This window comes from Aulostomus chinensis, chromosome 14 (assembly GCF_037954235.1).
Source record: "Aulostomus chinensis isolate RoL2024-O1b breed Wild chromosome 14, RoL_Achi_v1.0, whole genome shotgun sequence".
NCBI classification, from domain to species: Eukaryota; Metazoa; Chordata; class Actinopteri; order Syngnathiformes; family Aulostomidae; genus Aulostomus; species Aulostomus chinensis.
Window position 1 is genome coordinate 5,408,702 of NC_141333.1, and position 21,020 is coordinate 5,429,721.

General features: G+C 42.9%; 1 protein-coding gene and 1 long non-coding RNA gene across 4 annotated transcripts in view; one reads left to right on the forward strand and one right to left on the reverse strand.

Annotated features, from left to right (window-relative positions):
• The window catches only part of LOC147249522 (ephrin type-B receptor 1-like), an 88,638-nt gene that overhangs the window by 61,263 nt on the left and 6,355 nt on the right, over nt 1-21,020 (forward strand). The window contains exons 10-19 of the mRNA XM_086224462.1: nt 314-479; nt 816-921; nt 1,591-1,652; nt 1,747-1,944; nt 7,751-7,998; nt 12,484-12,551; nt 13,113-13,260; nt 14,694-14,843; nt 20,569-20,765; nt 20,853-21,011. Coding sequence (XP_086080588.1) covers nt 314-479; nt 816-921; nt 1,591-1,652; nt 1,747-1,944; nt 7,751-7,998; nt 12,484-12,551; nt 13,113-13,260; nt 14,694-14,843; nt 20,569-20,765; nt 20,853-21,011 — 1,502 coding nt within the window. The remainder of the gene's footprint in view (nt 1-313; nt 480-815; nt 922-1,590; nt 1,653-1,746; nt 1,945-7,750; nt 7,999-12,483; nt 12,552-13,112; nt 13,261-14,693; nt 14,844-20,568; nt 20,766-20,852; nt 21,012-21,020) is intronic.
• Nucleotides 6,693-21,020, reverse strand: part of LOC147249524 (uncharacterized) — a 31,157-nt gene continuing 16,829 nt past the window's right edge. For 2 of the 3 annotated variants that reach the window (XR_015119258.1, XR_015119256.1), the window contains 4 exons: nt 12,418-12,541; nt 10,773-10,813; nt 10,514-10,648; nt 6,693-8,947 (listed from right to left, as the gene is read on the reverse strand). This is a non-coding gene — a long non-coding RNA (uncharacterized LOC147249524). The remainder of the gene's footprint in view (nt 8,948-10,513; nt 10,649-10,772; nt 10,814-12,417; nt 12,542-21,020) is intronic. The other variant, XR_015119257.1, reaches the window with a different exon arrangement.

Below are 21,020 nucleotides of genomic sequence, written 5' to 3' on the forward strand. Positions count from 1 at the left end.
GCTGAATTCTTCTGCATGTACACCCTGGGATTATAATCCTCCATCCAGAAGGCAGAAGCTAAAATTCACTGTGTCGAGTTGTTTGTCTGCTGTATGCTGCCACGCTGGGTTACACCATCAGGCCTTTCAGCCTACTAGACCACCGCACAAGTGGACACAGCAGTTTCAGTTGTTTGGAGATGCTGTGTGTCTCCATGACGCCAAAGAAAAGCAGGCTAATTGAAAGTATCTCTGAATGAAGTCACCAGGGTTCATGTGGAAACAGACAGCAAAGCCATGTTTGATGACTGTAATCTCTACTCTTCCTCCTCAGTCCCTGTCATCACTGTTGAACAGTTCAGTGGTTCAGAGCGAGACACCCAACGTGGTTCTGGAGGGCCTGAGACCAGGGACCGGCTATGTGGTCCAGGTGAGGGCCCGCACTGTGGCCGGTTATGGAGCGTACAGCAAGGAGATGCTCTTCCAAACACTCACTGACGGTAAGAGGGTGTGCGTGTGTGTGGGCGCCTGTAGGTGTGTGTGCATGTGTGTGGGTGTCTGAAGGAAAGAGAGCAGTGCTGTGGGAGGGAACGTGAGAGGTTGAGCAAGAATGAAAATCTGACTGCACAGTAATGAAATTCTGCCGTGTGTGTGCGTGTGTGTGTCTGCAGTCAAGTAAAACAAGTCTTGTAAATGATATTTTATGTGTGGGTTGGAGTGAGAAATATTCAGGTACGTATTTCCCCTCCAGAAATGTTCAGTTATGAAAGCGTTCCAGAAAACACAAATGAATACATCATTTGTTTGTGTGTCGGATTGCGTGTTTGTTTCTGCAGATGAGTACAAGTCTGAGCTCGGGCAGCAGCTCTCCCTGATTGCAGGTTCCTTAGTAGGCGGGGTGTGTATTGTCTCTTTGGTGGCCATCGCCATCATCTGCACCAGGTAAGGCACCAGCACATGCACTTTTACAAGCACACATACACACACACACTTGGAAGTACATGGACCTGCACATGCTGTGTACATGTGTTTACATCAGAGGAAAGGCAGAACCCTGAATCACATACAGATCAAAGCAAGGCTGGTATTTTATTGACAAAGTGCAGAGGTGCTCTTTATCCATGTGACATCCAGGATATGGCAATTCACTCTATTTTTGTGATCGGACGTAAATTCAGTTTTGTACTGTTTGTTTACTCTTATAAAGTAGATTTTAAAGCTATCACACATCAGAAGTTTCCGTGACCCCGTGACCTCCCAGAAATAGAGAGTGACGAGCTGTCCTGGCTGTAGCAGCGTTCTCCGACTGTTGTGAAGATCAGACGACGTATTAAAATATTAGAGTGCGAAGCTTCAGCTCCATCCTCAGATGAAATGAAACAAGAACTGACAAAACAGAGCGGTGACAAGTCACTCAATACTAATGAATTCCTGAAAACTTTTTCCTTTTCTCCAGCAGATGTTTTTTTTTTTTAAACTTATTTTACCTCAACTCAGCTGAAGAGACGATATCCAATTAGTTTTATACGCTTGCAAAAATTCTGACTTTTATGTAATATTTCTGTTTATTTTCCCCAAAATATTTTAAGTGTGTGTGTTTCTTCTGTGCAGGAGGAGACAGTTGAAGGAGAGTGTGTATGGAGACAAGCTGCAGCAGTACAACGCAGGAGGAGGTGCGACCTCCACTGTACTCACTTAAATAAGATCCTCCCTTTATATGAGACTACGTATGAAATTTACATTTTCATTTGCCCTCTTTTTCATCAGAGGTGACACTGAGACCTGATATGTTCAGCGGTCCCACCCCCACAGTGACCTTTCCCACCCTGTCCGAAGGTCACAGTTCACCAGGGGTCAAGATCTACATCGACCCCTTCACCTATGAGGACCCCAATGAGGCTGTCCGGGAGTTTGCCAAGGAAATTGACCCGTCGTGTGTCAAAATTGAGGAAGTCATTGGATCAGGTAGCGAATTTCATAGATTTTGACTTTTACCATGTTCCTGGCACAAACTCTGTGGCAGTTGTCATATTTCTTGCCATTTTGGGACGTTATTCAACGAGCAAACGCACGCATGCTGGCCTGTGAGCTAATGGGTGTGTTCATTTGATAAAGATGTGTGGTCAGGTGATTTCTCTGCACATCAAAACCTGGTCTATGTCACAATGTCTTTGTTTAGGGTGAGATGTTCAGACAGTAAGCTGCACCAACACATGTAGCACACACTCTGGGTGTGTATGACTGTATACAAAAGCACACACACACCCACACACACACGAGGGAATGTGCAGCAGCAAAAACTGCTCCAAGGACGGTCTATCCAGCACTCTTAAGTCTGCAGTGACCCCCTGCAGCACAAATGATGTGTATGCAGTGCATGATTCACTGTGCACATTTACACACGAGACACAACACATTGATTGATGAGTTAAATTTCTGACAGGATTGGCGTGATGAGAGCTTTCCAGGTGATTTTTTTTTTTCATGAATGTGTTACATAGAAGTATTGTAGTTTCTGTAAAGATTTACTCTAAAGATCAGAGATGCTGCTTTTAGCGGTTCTAATCTTTTAATGTGTGCATTAACGTCCCTGCATGCAGTATCGTGGGACATTTAACCTGCAAATCTAAAAACTTCAGTTGTAAACTTGACAGGACAGAGGAACCTTGAGTACAAAGGAAACTCTCCAGGGCAAAGAGTTCAGCATTGAGCTTCTGAAATATTTTTAGACAAGCGAGAAAAAAAAAAAAAAAAGTTGTCTCCTCAGCAGAAAACATTTCTCAGACTCGCCAGATACACCACCTAAATAACAATATGTCGCCATGCAGGTGCAGCTGAATCTTAAAGGGAATGGGAGATAACACTGTGCTAGGTTGTGTGCTACTGTATGTCAAGGTATTTGTACTTTACTTGAGTATTTACATTTGGGGAGACTTTGTGCTTCACTATAGCTCAAAGGAAATATTGTACATTTACCTGAACCCACCAGATACCATGAAGAGACAGTTTATATTAAAAAAATATCATGGTAAAACCTGATGAAGATGTACTTTGTTGAGGTCAATAGTTCAGAGATTGAATGCTCCTCAGCACTTGAACTTTTGACACTCAACTCAATATCAAATACTTCTCTACTTTTACTTAAGAATTTTCAATGGACGCTTTTACCAGAGTGCGATTTCATCTTTGTGGATTCATGGCTAGAATATGCAACGGTATCCGAATTGTACGCAACCCAAAGCTACTTGCTCTCCGCCTCTCTGTTCTGTTTCTACAAGCTGTACAAAACCCCAATGAAAGCTCATTAATTTATTGGATGTACTGCATGTCATATATGCTCTCCTTTGTATTATGGGGAATTTTGGTTGAAGAGTAAGATAAAGAAGTGTCAGAGTCCTAACATCTCTCTCCTCCATGCTGCTTTCAAAAGGGACATTTGGAAAAGTAAACCTTAGTTCCTTTAATGAGACCAACTGTCACTTGAAAGAGCAGATACGCAACAGTAAATTAACCATTTTTATCAACTGTGCTAGAATGTTGTGTCAATGAGAAAGCTCTGGAAACATGCTATGCCAATTTATTATTTTTGCTTTGAAGTCGAGAGCGATGTTTTATTCATGCTAAAAAACTTCCACAGGAATAAATTAAAACTTTGTTCATGAATCTATCTGTGCAGCTATCGGAGCTCTCACTGTAAAAATGCTGTGTGATGTTTGGCAAACGGAGAAAGCTGAATGTGAAATGGAGTCCCAGAGCATACGCTGAAATTTGGAGGGGTTTTTGCAATTCAGCTGTCAGACAGAAAAAAGGAAAAATGTTGGGGGGGGAAGAAAAAAAAAAAAGGGCAAAAAATTTTTTGAAAAATGTCTTATTTTACTACTGATCCCTGAGTACAGATACTTCAACATGATTGGCCCCAATGGGAATGTGGCCAGGAGGAACAGAACCAGCGCATACACTCAGACACACACATGCATAAGGTCGTCTTGCCCTGGGTGATGTAGCTGGTACGTGCATCACCGCAGTGTTCGATTTCAGTCGATATCGTTAATTTGTCCTATTCTAAATCCATTTTGAGAAGAGGAGAATTTAATCAGTCGTGTGTGTGTGTGTGTGTTAACTCACACCTGTTTGGTGATTGGCTGTTTACACGCTCCATTACAAAGGGATGAGAGCTTCTGAGATGTCGTTCCTCCAAATTTTGTCATGTTCATGAGTTTAGAAGTCGTTTAATGGGATCAACATGGAAGGTGTTTTAATATCCGGAGCTTTTAAAGAAGACATTAATGGCTGTTTCCAGGGTTGTTTTTGTCATGGCAGTGACAATGGAAAGGACAAGGTGAGCCACTCTGATGAACTCTATATCTTTGTCTATATTTCCAGCTGGTTCAGATACAGTCTCATATGGATGGAAACAGAGATTGTATTGATTATCCATGGACCCATTTCCCTCTTCGCTCTGGATATAATTACTTTTGCAGCTAGAGGGCGTCTGTTACTTGATTATGATATATAGGTCATTAGGTTCAAGTATGGCTGGACGAGATCACATCTACACTCCCCGTGACGCCTGATATATTATTCATCGCCTTACTGACTAATAACATCTGGAGCAGAGTAATATCATAGGAGCACCGGTTGGTTTCTGACATTACAGGAGCTCAATAGTTCCAGGGATCAACAGGAGCCCAGAGAAAATCTTTGCCCTAGGGCCCCGTACCAGTTAAGTCTGGCCATGGTGAAGGGGGGGAGGCAATACGGATGGCATTTCATATCCCAAACAAGACAAGCGTCAAAATGTCAACAGTTTACACTCGTTCTAGAGAAATAAAACCAAAACTTAATATTGCAGTGAATATGAGGGATACTCGTCTACTCCCTCTGGCCATACCGGATGTTTTTACCACAAATGTTATCCCCCCAGGTCTCTTCTTTTGGTCCAAAACCAATAAAATCCATCTCCGTGGGTGATAAAGGTCTCGAACCAGCTTCAGACCCTTGCCACTGAGTGTATATGCTCGGGCTTTTGGCCTGTTGAGCCACTCAGAGTCCTTTCGTAATCCCTCCGTTTCTCACTTTATTTCTCTCAGGGGAAGGTTTTTCACCTAAAGCCAGAGGTGACAGCAGAGGGATGAAAACAGCAGGAGGGGGAAATATCACGATGGATGATTGGACTTGCTTTTCTTGGTTTTTTTTGTTTGTTTGTTTTTTTTCTCCTTTTGTCTTTAATTCTTCCTCCCCCCTATCTTCATCTCTCTCTCTCTCTCTCTCTCTGTGATTCAGCCCCTCTGGAGTTTTAGAGGTTGTTTGCGTACTGAGAAATGCTAAAACAAAGATCCAAGGGGGAAAAAGCAGAACAACAGATTGCGGAGGGAAGATAAAAGAAGAAAGCACCCTAAGGAGATCATAAAAATATCTCACCTCACTCTCTCTTCTTCTTCTCTCTCTGTGATAACACCATCTTTCCCCCTTATTACTATCACTTGTCGGCAAGCAACAGCCTTCATAAAAAAGCAACTTTTGACTAGAGACTATTTCTGAAGCATTTTAATTTAAAAATAGCTAGAATATTACATTTAAATTAAGATGAATTAATTTAATCCAAAGCTTCAGACTTGCACTGATCATAATTCACGATGACTGCGAATGTTCTGACCTGTTCGTGACCTCCCATCCTTCCCTCATCTCTCCCTTGTTGTATCGGATTTTTCCTTGATTCCTTCACTTCTATGTCCCCGCCCTCCTCCCTCCTTCCTTCCACATCCTCTCCTCTTCTGATTCTGTCCTCAATACATCTCTCCTTCTGCTGATTTACAGCAGTGACAGTAGATAGGTTTTAATGAGCAGTGAAATGTGGAGCAGAGATCACAGTGAGACAGGACGACGCAGCCTGTCATCCAATTCCCATCTCTCATCCATTATTCACGCACCGATTTTTATCTCGGGGATGAGGACTTTTATTTTGAAGTGATATTCAATTTTCATGTACCCGAGTAGCGTAGGGCTGCATTTATTTTGACAAAAGACATCTGTCTAAAAGGAGAGAAAGCCTCTATACAATGAACAAGTTCGAGACATTGAGCTAAAATTTTCTCGACGTCTTAACGACCACATTCAGTCTCCGCAGGACCAACGTATTCATTAGTAAAGGCTATAGTGAGTAGGAAAGACAAATTAACCCTTATTAACTAATAGAACATGGCGTTTACTGTGTTTTTGTACACTTCCACAAAACTGTCCCTGCTCTTAATGAGCAAAGGAATATCAGGTATTAAGGTATGAACACATAAGGGTATTACGATATGTTACAGTATAATTTACAAAATATTATAAATGTAGAGGATTGGGTTGCTGTTTACTTTTATACTGTATCAATCACAAAGCCATGACATGTTTTTTTTTTCCAAAAGAGATGAAGATGCTGGTGATTCGGGAAAGTGCAACCAACACAGAAGCACCTTCACCACCATGTAATGGTTGCTTTAAGACGTCTGACGTATAGAAATCAAAGAGAGAATATCCCCACTTCTGTATTTCTATATTTTATACATTTGCTGATTTTGTAAGTTACATCAAGAGGACTGACACGTTGATACTCCAGTGAGTCTCTTCACCTTCAGCTACTAAAACCAAGATGGCGACAGCCAAAATTCAAAAGTTGAGCCTTCAAAAATGTGACAAAATTACTACTTCAGATGTATTTATGTATTTTTATTATGTATTTTGTGATCCATGTTTTACAGCTGTGGCTGTCTGCTAAAATAGATAGTAGGAATATTTAGTGTGTCACTTTACAAATGTACTCAAAATTTGATCTCAACCACTCAGTGTGATGTGAGGTGGCGGTCGGTGGGTTTGACTAAGAAACCCAACCCTGCAGTGTGGTCAGGTTGTGACGAGCTGATTCCACAGTTCCTGTTGCATGAAGGAAAAACAAGTATTTTCTTGGCGTTTCATGTCCAACACTTAAGAGTGCAGTTTTCTCTGGAGAGGATTTAGATTTACAAGAATTTGCAGCGACTCAGACAAACCGGGAGCTCTGTGAATGGGAGCACTTTGGGTAGTCGCCGTAAATGGTTTGAACCGTGTAGATCATGCAAGCTAGCGGGTGGCTGTAAAGGCCAATTCACGGTTTCCATTTCTGCATTTCAGTTGGGATATGGTGGTAAGTTGCCATGACATAAATGTCAGCATCCGCGCTTGTCCGTGAAGGTGCGCTGATCCTATCAAAGCACCTAAGATATCTAAAATTTGTGACCTAGCCATCAGTCCAGTTAGGGACGTTCGCAGTTTCAGTTGGTTGCCCAGATGAAAAGGACAAAGTTGATGCTGGTCACCTCTTGCATCAGCGTACTTCAGTCCCCGTCACACATTATAACTCCCTTTTTTTTTTGCTTCCTTGAACTGAAAACTGGAGCTTTTCTCAAAAAGTGCATGCTTTGGGTTCTTCTCATCTTCAAGCAGTTGACAGCAGTAAGAGTGTTGTGGTACATGTACACCCCAACATGAATGGAAGCTGGATTGGCTTGCACACGTGTAGAACGCGCGACCCACACGGAAACTCAGTTGTCACAGCCTTTACTACAACATATGTGGGTGACAGCTGGAGAGGAGTGTGGCTCAAGCTCGATTTATGTTCATTTTCAGGTGACACACCCCAGAACGCGACAACGTGTGAAAACACACGTGAAGCTGGAAGCATTTCCTTCTGTTTGGCTCTTGCGTATCTTTGATTGCTCTCCAATCATGCCCCTGATGTCTTCTCCTCCAGGTGAATTTGGAGAGGTGTACAAAGGTCGTCTGAAGCCGGTGGGGAAGAAAGAGATTCTTGTAGCCATCAAGACCTTGAAGGTGGGCTACTCTGAGAGGCAGAGGCGGGACTTTCTCTCTGAGGCGTCAATCATGGGCCAGTTTGACCAACCAAACATCATCAGGCTGGAGGGTGTGGTGACCAAGAGCAGACCCACCATGATCATCACCGAGTTCATGGAGAACGGAGCTCTTGACTCTTTCCTCAGGGTAAAAAACACATTCATGCTTTTACAGACAGATTACACCACGCCTCTCTGATGGTCCGGTCCTAAACTCAGATACAATACAAAGGTTGTTTTTTTTTTATCTGCACATTTTACAATTATGTAAATGGACTCAATTTTATATAGCGCTTTTCTACCTTAGCGGCACTCAAAGCGCTTTACAGTGTCATCTCATTCACCCATTCACACACACACACACACACACACACACACTGATGGTGGAGGCTGCCATGCAAGGCGTCAACCTACTCATCAGGAGCAATTATGGGTTCAGTATCTTGCTCAAGGACACTTCGACGTGGTCACCGGGGTCGAGGATCGAACCAGCGACCCTTTGGTTGCTGGACAGCCACTCTACCCCTGAGCCATGCTGCCCACAATGTGCATTTAAAGAGTTCTTACAGCAATTGCTCCTCTTGTCTATTAGCTTTAAAGAAACTCCTTCCTTACTCAATACAAAGGTGGTGGCAGGTCTCAGCAAGAGCAGATTGAATTGTGCAGTCCAGTTGACAGCTCCGGAACAACCTTTTAATCTAAGTGGTCCTCAATCTGGATCGATCTTTGCTCTCAGAATCTCACTTAATTTGCTAAGGTGATTTTGCAAGGTGGGACAAGTTAAATTTTACCCACCAACTAAGCTGGCAAATAAATGTCCTCAATGTTCCAACATCAATGAACAATTGGCTGGCTGATAGCCTAGTTTAAGTTTTAGAAAGAGATTTAAGGACACACAAAAATACCAATCCAGAGAAACAGATGGACAGGAGAGGCTTGGCAGCTTTTCCAGAAAGAGACACAAAGAGAGACACAACCTCCTGCTCTTCCTTTTCGTCCATCTTTTCCCTTCCTGTGCTTTTTCCACCTCGTCCTGCCAGCCAGTCCGTCCGTCAGTCTGTCCGTCTCTTTGATCCTGCCCTCCTTTCTAGGCACCTCTAAAAACAGACAGAGAGACTCTTTGATGTTCAGTTCTCACAGCATGACCCCTTTTGACTCCAAAATCATCCACTCACACACACACACACATCGATCTCACTGGTGTTGCAGTTCTAGCGTGACCATCTTGCAGGCACAAGACCCAGAGGATCTGTGTGTGTGTGTGTGTGTGTGTGTGTGTGTGTGTAACTCTGATTCTCCTCCGGCTTAATACTCTGCAGGCAAAACCTTCTTCTAGGTACACACACACTCTCACACACCCACACCCTCAACTGCAACTATGTCAGCAGGGATGCCAGAGATGTTAATAGGAGACAGAGTCAGTCTGCACATAACTAAAATAGAAAAGAGCAAAATGTCGTTGGTGTCGTCAATATGTCTCGTAACAGCAGCGATCTTCCGGCGTTTTAAAATGACAAAATGAACCAAAACCAAACTGTGGCCCAAAAAAAGGGCTGTACAAAGTGAACCGTGGGCTTGCTGAACCGTGGCACCCCTGGTGTGAATGTGTTAGTACTTGGGCATCTTGCATAGCAGCCTCTGCCAACAGTCACGGTGAATGTGTTGGTAAGTGCTTTGACTGGTCAGTCGAGAAGAAAAGCCGCTCACTTTTCCTGTCACGCACTCTCGTATGGATTTGGGTGGGATGAACCAAGTTAATTCTGCAAAATCTCCCTTTGTAGAATAAGGCGAGCAAAGACATGTGTAAACTGGAATAATTAAACAGGGACTTTGTCAGGGTCTCTGATAATAATGGCCAGTGGGGTACAACATCCCGCATATGTATGAGAATGATGAAAGCATGATGCAATGTCTGCTTTTCATATGTAAATCCAGCTATTACAAGAAGAGTTTAGAAGACAAGAAAACAAATGCACTGCTTTAATCAGAGCACAAGCAAACATACAACTCTAAAGAAAAAAAGGGCGTTTTAAGAAGAAAGATATCCACAGCCAAACACAGATACTCTTCCCCAGCTGAAATTAATCAGTGAAACTGATAAATAGCATGAATAAAACATTTTCGCTGCTGCTTATTAATGTCATTTATGGTCACTATTGCCTGCACTCTCTCACTGAGGGCGGAGCTGAAGCAACAGATGCACCCGTAACACAACTTTCCTTTGCTCATGGAATAAAAATTGACTGTCCACATGTGCGAGCTTAAGCTTGGTCTTGTTGCCTGAGCAGTTCTGGGTTTTTAATTAGATTTGCCTCCCTGACTCACGCACACTCTACAGTGTAATGTAGTGAAATGAGTCTTGCTCAAGGACACTTTGGTTGAGACCAAAAATACAGCTCCACCAGACTGTATTTTTGGTCTCAACCATAGTGTCATTTCTGGCTTGAGGCCCCAATTATCTGCCAAAATCCTGTGGTGTGAAGGTATTACAGACAATCTTAATGCCACAGACTGGAGCGAAGTGTTCCCACTTCAAATTCTATGAATCGTATTTTATACTGACACCTTGAAACTTGTAATTTAAAAAGACAAGAGATGGAATGTTTAGCAAAAAAAACTCGGAATAGCCAATGACAGTGTGCCGATGAGGAGGCGAGACCCACCGGATGTTGTGTTAGCTTGTCGCAGTAGCCAGCTAGCACCAGCCCTGTTGTCCTTCTCATCAGTGACTGTCGCACTGCCTCCCAGATCCCTCGTGTCGACCTCAGCATCTGTGGCCTCTGTTTGTAATCTCCGTCCTGGATAACGGCACACACATTCTCTGTTAGGGCATTTGTGATATCAGCAGTTTATGTGGAAAGAAGAATCATGTAAAGGCTGAAAAAGAAAATTGAAAATTACAAAAAGGAAAAAGGAACTTACAACTGTTCCTGGAACAATCATAGGGTTGTTCAGCTCACCTGCTAAGAATCGTGATATAAAACCATAAGAAATCCACAGTCCAGGTCATCTGACAGATTTTTTTTTTAAGTTGGGCTGGTTTTGTCGTTTTTATTAACACAAATTATAAAGCCTAACCAACTTTACAATGTTTCGAAAATTGTTTCCTAAGCCATGTCGTGTTGTCTAGGGGTGTGCATGTCAAGCAGAAAAACCATTTTGATATTCACTGTGAGCTATCAGACAGCTGTTTGAGGGTGGTGCCGATTGAGCCGTCCCTGCAGCGGATACATAATCTAGTACAACTTTGTCCGTTAATCCTTTTAGATTTATTAAATCCCATCACAAGAAAGAAGGTGAATTGACAGCGGTGCCATTTCTGAATTTCGTTTGCCGCTACATGAAACACTCTCTTTAACACATATTGTCGGTATGATTCTCTGTTGTGGTTCTGAGAGATTGACCATGCAAAGGAGTTTGGAGGAACATTTTATGCTTCAAGCTGCAGGTGGGTTCTTTTTCCCGTGCCCCCACAGCGGCGCCGTGGCGTCTCTGGATGTGGGTCGGGAGATCAGTGACTTATTTCTCTGCCTTTCTGCGCACGCAATCTGCTGCAAAGTCTTACGACACCCAAACTTATTTCACACTCATACATTATTAACTTCTTGTGGTTAATTTTTTCACTGTCCATCAAATTTTAGGAAATGAGCAGAAAACAGGGTAGGGAGGGGATTCATTTTGTTTTTTGCCAAAATGAAGCATCGTGTATGTTTGTTTTTTTAAGTGTATCCAAACACAAAAGTTATGCATAGATTTATCTGCAAGTAACTTTTTTTTCCACAAATAAGGGCCGTATTACTGTCAAATTTATCATTACTACTTAATATGACTTCAGGATGGTTCCTTGCTGTTTGCATGTTCTCCGCGTGCCTGCGTGAGTTCTCTCTGGTACTCCGGCTTCCTCCCACCGTCCAAAGACATGCAATTTGGGGACGAGGCTGATTGGATTCTCTAAATTGACCGTAGGTATGAATGTGAGTGTGAATGGTTGTTCGCAAGTCCATCGCAGGGCCAACATACAGAGACGACCTGTCCAGGTGAACCCCGCCTCTCGCCCGTAGATGCTGGGATAGGCTCCAGCCCCCCCGCGACCCTTACTTGTAAGGAATTAGCGGAAGATGACGATGGATGGATGGGATGATTCCTTGCTGTAAATTAACAAGTCAAGCTCCACCCAGTGGTGTGGTGGAGAAACTGCATCAGGTGAAGCAAGAGGAACTGCAACACTTATTAGGTATATTTGAAATTGTTTAAGGGCAGACATGAAAGTCATATTTTGACTAAGCGGAATGTTTGGGTTGAATATGGCGGCACATTTGTACCCGACTGACATTCGTTGGCGACGGTGAACTGAATACTGCAATGCGTGCTGCCGGCCACTGAGGTACAGGTGGCGCGTTTATAGAACTGCACTCATCTAGGAAACCGATGAATTGAGATCAGATAAATGTGTGTGAAAGCTCCTTTTGTGTACTAGCAGGCTGCTCTGCACCCCGCTCTCTTTTCCCCCCTAACAGTTGCAGCTACTGTATGACATGTTATTCAGAAATACTGACATATCACTCACCTGCTAGACCTTCTCTAAGTAACCGAGGTGAGAAAGTCTGATAATAATCTTGTCATGGTTTTGCAGCAGAATGACGGACAGTTCCCGGTGATCCAGCTGGTTGGTATGCTGAGAGGCATCGCATCTGGAATGAGGTACAGACAGACGCGCGCAGACACAAGCGCGCGTACACACACACACACACACTTGTCCTACAGAAATCCACTTTATCACAAAGATGAAGAAACTTTTTCCAGATCTTTAGATGTATTACATGAAATTAGATTTTTAAGTCACAGCTCCACTGTGGTGGGATTTCATTTCTGATTCTGTCTGGCTATGAGTTGAACTCAGTCTGACATCAACAGTCAGCAAACTCTTCTCACAAAAACATCTCCATGTCAAACATACAGTATAGTGACCCACTGTATATACTGAAGTGTTTCTTGATTCCATGTTTATTGTCGGTTGCTCGCTGGGATGATTTCCAAACATGTTCTGTTCATGTGCATAAACATTAAATCCCATTCATATTTTAACTACAGTAGCTGGCAGTGATAGCACACATAAAAACACACACACACACACACACACACACTAAATCCCATTACCCTTCAACAGTAGCCTAGGTTGCTGGCAGTAGATAACACACACACACACACACACACACACACACACACACACGCTTCACACAGTAAATCCTGTTGATGTTCCAGGTACTTGGCGGAGATGAGCTATGTTCACAGAGACCTGGCAGCCCGGAACATCCTGGTTAACAGTAACTTGGTGTGTAAGGTTTCCGATTTTGGCTTATCACGCTATCTGGAGGAGGATACCTCCGACCCTACCTACACCAGCTCGCTGGTGAGGACACACACACACACACACACACACACACACACACACACACACACACACACCAAGCGCAAATAAAGCACACTGTACATTCAAAAGGGTTCACCAATATTTCATTCATTCTGAGCCCTGAAGGTAAACCGTAACTAATAAACATGTAACATTTATTACTTTTTACTGTAAAAAAAAAAAAAGACTGAGTATTCTGTATATGCTGAGTGAGAATGGCGGTTAAAAATCTGTTTCATCTGTTTTCATGCGTTCACCGCAGCGAGGAGACACCTCTCTGTAGCGTACATCCATGACAGAATAGGCTTCAGGGGTGCTGATTCTGCAGGTGTGCACATAAATTAGAAGTCGGCACATCTTTCACTGGCACACATCTTTTGCACAGCTTGCAGCTAAGCTGTGGAGAGTCAACAGGCTCAAATGAATAACCTCAATTTCCCCACTTTTATGTTCACCATGCTTGCTGTCCGTCAGTGACTCAACTCCTCCCACTTGGATCAAAAACCTGCGATCTCCATTACTCAGGATCTGTAAATAGAGCAGATCGCCGACACCTTATACGTGATCAAGTATTTAAAGTTGGGGTGTTAGAGATCTGTGACAGAAGGTGCTGGACTGAAAGGAAAAAAGGAACGATTTCCCTCCGTCTGCTACTTCAGCTCCAATGCTGTGAATTTATCAATACACAACACAGCCAGCTTACTAATATTTCAGATCCGTGGTCGACTCGGGCCGTAGATCTGAGAGTCAGACAAATGATCGATGAGTCATGCAGCTGCAACACAAACCCTCTGCTACTGACTGGGGAATGGTGGGGGGCAGGTCAACAAAGGGGGGTTGTGACTTCCCCTCAAATAACCTGCTGGATATTGCTCCAGGGCCACACTGTGACTTATTAATTTGGCAGGAAAGCATTTAATTAAAGTCAATATGTATATTGTTTTTGGCAATTGGTTGCCAATTCCTCTGCACGCAACTTAACAAAAAAAAAAATCTGCAGTATTAATTGACTCACTATTTTGTCTTTGTTAGAAAAGACAGCACAAACAGATGTGAGTGACTGTAAGAAGAACAGATGTTTGACATCCGTCTTCTTACACTATCAGACACCTGCTTTGTTTTCATGTCTACAACAGATACATTTTGAGCAATTCCGATTTTTTCAAGTGGGTTTTTTTTTTTTTTCCAATTGACATCTCAGTAAAAAGAAAACAGAAGACAGAAAAAAACCCAGTCACCATGTGATGTCAGTGCAGCCAGTTCCCACGTTTATGTCCTACAAAAGGTCATCCTTTTTTAATGACATACAAATGCATCCTCAGGCTGCCTGTGAGGACGTGGAGCCACCGGGGATAAAATACTCCAAATGGCCCTATTCTTCCTTTGATTTCATCATTTATCCGTAACTTTGTTATTCTCCTTCTGTCTCTCAGGGTGGTAAAATCCCAGTGCGGTGGACAGCTCCAGAGGCAATCGCCTACAGGAAGTTTACATCAGCTTCAGATGTTTGGAGTTATGGGATCGTCACCTGGGAGGTGATGTCATATGGAGAGAGGCCTTACTGGGACATGAGCAATCAAGACGTAAGTCACATGCAAGTGTGAGTGAGTGAGTGAGTGAGTGAGTGAGAGAGAGAGATAAAAAACAAAGAGTCTGGCTCTAGATTGTCTTGTGTTCCCATTAATGTGTGTATAAGGTCATGTATTTTCGCTATTTTTGTAGTCGCACAGGTTTTTTTTTTGTTAGTTTGTGTTTGTCTAGATTGGGGTTGTGCTTGTTTTCGTTCCCTTTTGCAGTCTCTCACAGCAGGGATCCAGCATGTCTAGGAAAACACACGGAAAATGAGGACATCAATTTAACTGTCACAGAAATGTTTGTTTCCCCTGCGAGAAAAAAAAAAAAAATCAGACCGGAAGGCATCCGAATGTGGTTTTCCAGCTGATCCGTTCTTCAGTGAATATTTAATTTTATCTTCACTACGTGATCAATTCATCGCAGCACTGATAGACCTTTTTTTTTTCCTCTCCTCTTTCTGTTGGTGCTGGCATTGCATCACTATCTTTAAGTGTTTTTGGCATCCTTGTCTTTAAGGCTGTACAGGATATGGGATTTTTTTTTAAAAACAGGCACACTTCCTGTTTTCTTCTTTTTGCTCATAGAAGCTATGTCCTTTGGGCACAGTGTTTCAGTTCACTGTTTAAACTTAAAAGGCAACACAAGATGCATGAAAAATGTGGTTCCACAAGACCGGATAGCTAAAATTGTAGGCTCCTGTTATCTCTATATTCTGAAAAGAAATTTTTGGCTCTGAAATGCTCAGACAGGTGACAAATGAATGGAAAAATTGTCATGCAGTGAAGGTATGGCTGCACAGTTTCTCTGAGAATTCTGGCTCGATCCATAGGAGCAAGAGCCTGAGCAAATGGCTGCTCATGCCTTTATCGCCAGTGTGAGAATGTGTTAGCGAGTTAGCATAGCGCTCTCTGCCAACATGAATATATATGAATGGGTGAATGTAAATATGTTTCACCCTTTTTCGCTCTGCAAATGCCAATATACATCCTGGCACTTTAGACCTTAGTGAAGATATTTGACCTCTTTCCAATTGTGAGTAGAGAAGTTGCCTGTCAGGGTTTTGAATGAACTTCATATAAAACAGAGGGTGAGGGGCATGGACGCCGTTTCAGTGCTAATATTTTATGTGTTTCACTCCAGTCTGGTTTTTCTAGTGCTGCTTTAACACAGCCATCATAGCATCACGCTAGCAGCAGGGTGCAAATGACCACGTTCACCCGGGTTTTATGTTTCCATCGATGCTGATTGGAGCAGGACGTGATAAATAGCCATGTCTCATGCAGGGTCATTAAACACGGGACTGAATGCTGACTCAACCCTTTTCCACCACAAACAAAAATCAGATGTTAGCGGGTTGTTGATGGGGGTTTTGGCCCATGGGAAAGTGATTTTTTAAAGGATTTTGAGTGGTCCAAAAAAAAAAAAAGGGGGGATTTTGAGTGGTCAGTTGAACATCGCTTCCGCCCCTGTTTTGATGGTCTGTATTCTTCTGCAAGTGTCCACAAAGTCCAGAGCATGAAACGGATCATTTCCTTACTCAAAACATTCATGTCTCACCTGCTGTTACTTCAAAGCCCTGAAACGAAAATCAGTTTTTCCAATCAGTTTTCTGAAACCGTGAGTGACAAACACATTTTTAAAATCTATTTCGACATTTTTTTTGGGGGGGGGGGGGAATCTGCAAAAAACACTGGCTGATGTTTATCATCTGAAATATACTGAATTCAATCTCTTATATTTAAAGCCCTTTTCTCTTATTTCTAGCAGTAAAATTTTACAGCTCCTCTCCAGCAATGTTAAACCTGCCTTGGACCTCATTACTCTTGAATATATGTGAAGGTTCCGCTCCCTGGCTCTGCCGCTGATCAGGAGTTAATAAGTGATCAGTAAATCCTTCCAACTATAAAAGATGCATTTTTATCTAATAAAAAGGAAATCATTCCCTCAGTTTTTATCTGCGAAGGGGATGATCTCGCGTCAACTTAAAAAAAGCTTTCCACATGGATTTCACACTCTCTCTCCCCCCCCAGCCGTCTCCTTTGACCACTCCCTTATCCCCGACGGTGGCTGTGGAGCGATGGAATCAGCCTATACAGTAATAATGACAGAGTTGGTATAAGGACAGGGACAGTTTTATAATGGCACCGACAGGGTATAATGATAGAGAAAGGATGTGGTACTGTACCACCACAGCTAACGAGGGTCTGGAGGGGTATTAACTATGCATGAACCTCACACCCTAAACTCACACACGCGCTCAGCTAAATCACTCTCATGCAAGCAGACATACATAAAGGCACATACACACATATGAAGCTCACACACACACCCAAATTTTCAAAGAACACGGAACGGCAGAATTGTCAGCGGGACCACCACAGGTGCTGTGTTCGACATGAATTAATCATGAAAGAGACCTGTGATGTTTCACTACACATGCTGCTATTTTGATTGACAGCGGTGCTTAGAGCGAATTTATGCGGCACAAAGCCTGAGAAGTGTGTCGGGGTCAAGTAGAGTTCACCCAGTGAGCAGACAAATCCCCGGCGCCGCATTTACAGTAGTAGCAGCCCCACATTCCCGGAGCTTACCGTGAAGCAGGCTTACAAGTACACTGACACGGACTTATAACTTTAAACTTACAGAAAGTGGCGAAAAAACATGTAATGTTACTTCAAGGACTTTCATTTCTGCCTTCCTAAAGGTGCAAATGTGAAGACAGAGGTTCCTCCAGCACTAGAGTTTGATGGCAAGAGTCCAGGTTTGGACTCAGAGGCACGAGCAGGTGGAGATGAAGCATCCGGGTCAATGATCAGTGTGTAACGCTCAGAACCCAAAAACAGGCCGAGGTCAAAAACTAAAGCAGGCAGGATAACAAGACAAAAGGCTGGAACGCTTTGGCTGCAAGACACAAATTAGGCGGCGCATTGACTGAGACTGACAGGGTCGGTATATTTACTGGAGGAGCTAATGAAAGGATGAGGAGCAGGTGTGCTGGTTGGGATGGAGCTGATAGGGGGAGGGGAGTGCAGGAACACTGGGGACCACTGAGGGAATGACAGGTCTGATGCTACCGACAGGGTGAGTGTGAAAAATGGTGCAGGGAAATTAATATTCAAGGTTGTATTAAGTCAAGACCACAGTTTCAGAGTAAAAATATTATATTCATTTCTAGGAAGCAGGAATGAATTGCTTCATAAATCACTTGATTATAAATAAGTCCAGTTTCATGGTATGGATTAAAAAAAATGGACAGATTACAGTTAGAATGCATTTGGGCCGCGTGGAAACAGAATATGGACAAAATCCTCTCATAAAATTTTCTTTCCTGCTGCCAAAAATCTTGCAGATCACTGGTCCAGAACACGAGCTACACCAGCCAGGAGCGCAACACTCACCTCCCTGTTTGCCACTATATCTAAATACGCTTTATTTTTTTTGTCCCCCTCTCTCAGTTAATGAGTATTGTATCTGAAATCTAGATTACAGATCCGCAATACATCCAAGATGATCTCCGGTAGGACTGCATGACTTTTGGAAGGGAAAACAAAAACAAAACCTAATTGCGATTACACTGACTGATATTGCCGTATGATTTGCAATATTAAAGGGAATGTTAATTTTTACAGCACTGTACTCTGTCATTTAAAAACCCATTGACATACTCCTGTTTTGATTTGTTTGTTTTTTGTTGGTTTTCCTTTTTTAAATCTTTTGTGCGTGATGTGTTGGCAGACCATCGCTGTAGCTCAACGGTATTTGAATTAAAATGGTATTTGGACACATAATTAGCCCTTCCACCAAATGTTGTTTAATCTATTGATTAGTTTTTGGGAATCACTGCAAAAAACATTGTGCCACTGATAACATGGTCTGAACTACAATAGACCTTTATTCGCCCCTCAGTGGGGAAATTAGCAAAGTACTTACGTCTGACTTTTGTCAGAAAAAATGCGGTACTTCTCCTTTAAATTTTTATAGTTGTATGACTGAATATTGCCCCCCGCCCCCCCCAAAAAAATACTGACTTCGGCTCCTGGAAGGTGGCGAGAGAGACGAGTGGTCCATTTTTTTTAATGCAGGGTTCTAAAATAGCTGCAAGATAGATATTAGCTTAACAAATACAGATCATAACAGAGAAATATCAGAGCCATGCCAGGCCGCAATGTGAGTTTAAAACTGGAGTGGGGGACACATTAAAATGATTTTCACATCCTTGGCACAGAGGATGGAACAATCTGAGATAATGATCGCCGAGCCAGATATTTACATAATAATTTTAGTTCCATCTTTGAGTATTTTTAGGTTGTCATGGCAGGTTTAGTCTTTCCGTCAAAGAAATTCTGAGTTCTGTGATGCTCATTATAATTACATTCTGCACCCAAAGGTATGCAGATAAATTTAACACAACCTCTCCTCGATATCAAAAAAAAAAAAAAAAAAAAGTTTAGACTAAAAGTTTTCACAGGAAAACCTCAAATCACCTCTATCGTATCAAAACCTGCGCGGTTACAATGAAATCAAGAGCTCCTGTGTGCAAAGCTACCTGCTCGACATCAGAGACTGCAGCGTTCAGGTGCCACCGCCGCCGCACAGCGATGAATATCTCGATATCCTGTGTGATTTCAAGCTGTGTCAGGATGATGTTCTTAAATGGAAATGGAATCCTCTTAACTAATCCTAGTTTCTGTGGCATTAAATAAAAGCTGAAAAAAGGCAAGATTTTTCTGCTAAATAAAAAAATACCTCCCGTCTTATCAGGCAAAAAAAAAGTTCCCCTTCACGCGTGAACCCGTCGGTAAATATAAACTGGGCCCTAAACGGCTGAAAGAAACTGGACTCAGCGCCACATCTCTCTCCATCTCTCATCTCTGTCACATCCGAAGCGTCACACACCAGACACATGTTGTGCACAGCGATAGCAATGTTGAACTTCTTCAGATGCTTCCTCTACAAAAGCCGCAGAGAAACTTTTTGTTCTGGAGTTCTTGTCTTAGTCGCTGGGCCGTTTTCTGTGAAATGTAAAGAGAAATGGTGCGACGTGAGAGCGGAGACGTCCTCCCTTACAGGCTGATCAGCCCACTCCACTACTGAATACATCCACGAGGGAATGAAAATTATGGCTGACATTACATTTGCTGTTTTGGTTGATAGCCTCCCTGTTTTGTTTTGTTTTGCCCAAAAAAAATTAGAAAAAAATCTATAAATCATATCAACAGCTTTGTTTCCTTCCAAAGAGTTACTGGCACACCATGAAAAAGTACAACCTGTAGGACATATACAACTTCGTGAAAGTCCAGTTGAACCCACATCTGTGTTTGGGCTCCTAATTCAAAATACCCTGACAAAGCTGCAGGATTCATCTGACTAGCCAATATTCATGGAGACCAGACGACGGCGTCTAGGAACGTCTGCCGTGTCTACGCACACAGCAGCAGCCAGGCGGAGGAAAAAAATCAACCAATATTTTAACAAATGGCCAGCCTGAGCCAGTATCAATACGGATGCTGGGAAGTGCATCTCTAAGTAACGTCACTATAATGCACGCACATTATTCAACGAATGCAGTAAAATACAACTGCATTTTTTTTTTTGTAAAGACAAATGTGTTTTCGCAGTCGTCTTGGAGGCTGTAGTTTGTGTGTTTGAGCCACACAGAATTATGAGATGTTTTTTCCATTTGTCGCATTTGCGTCCTCCCCCCCCCCCGTTCCCCCTTCCCCACGTCTCCAGGTGATAAATGCCATTGAGCAGGACTTCCGGCTGCCGTCTCCCATGGACTGTCCAGTAGTGCTGCACCAGCTGATGCTGGACTGCTGGCAAAAAGACCGGAATGCTCGGCCAAAGTTCCCCGATATTGTCAGCATGTTGGACAAAATGATACGCAACCCTGCCTCTCTGAAAGCCGGCACCAACAATATTGCACCTGGGTGAATAGAGATACCACAGAATTCCAAAACACACAAAAATATGCTCGATGATTCCATGTCTCCTAACTCTTCCCAATCCCTGCACAGTCCTCCCCATCATCCTTTGCTAGATCGAGGGGCACCAGACCTGAGCAGGGTGAGTTCTGTGGAAGACTGGCTGGCTGCACTCAAGATGACCCAGTACAGAGACTCCTTCCTGGGCTCAGGCTTCACCTCCTTGCCGCTCGTCACACAAATCACTGCCGAGTATGTAAA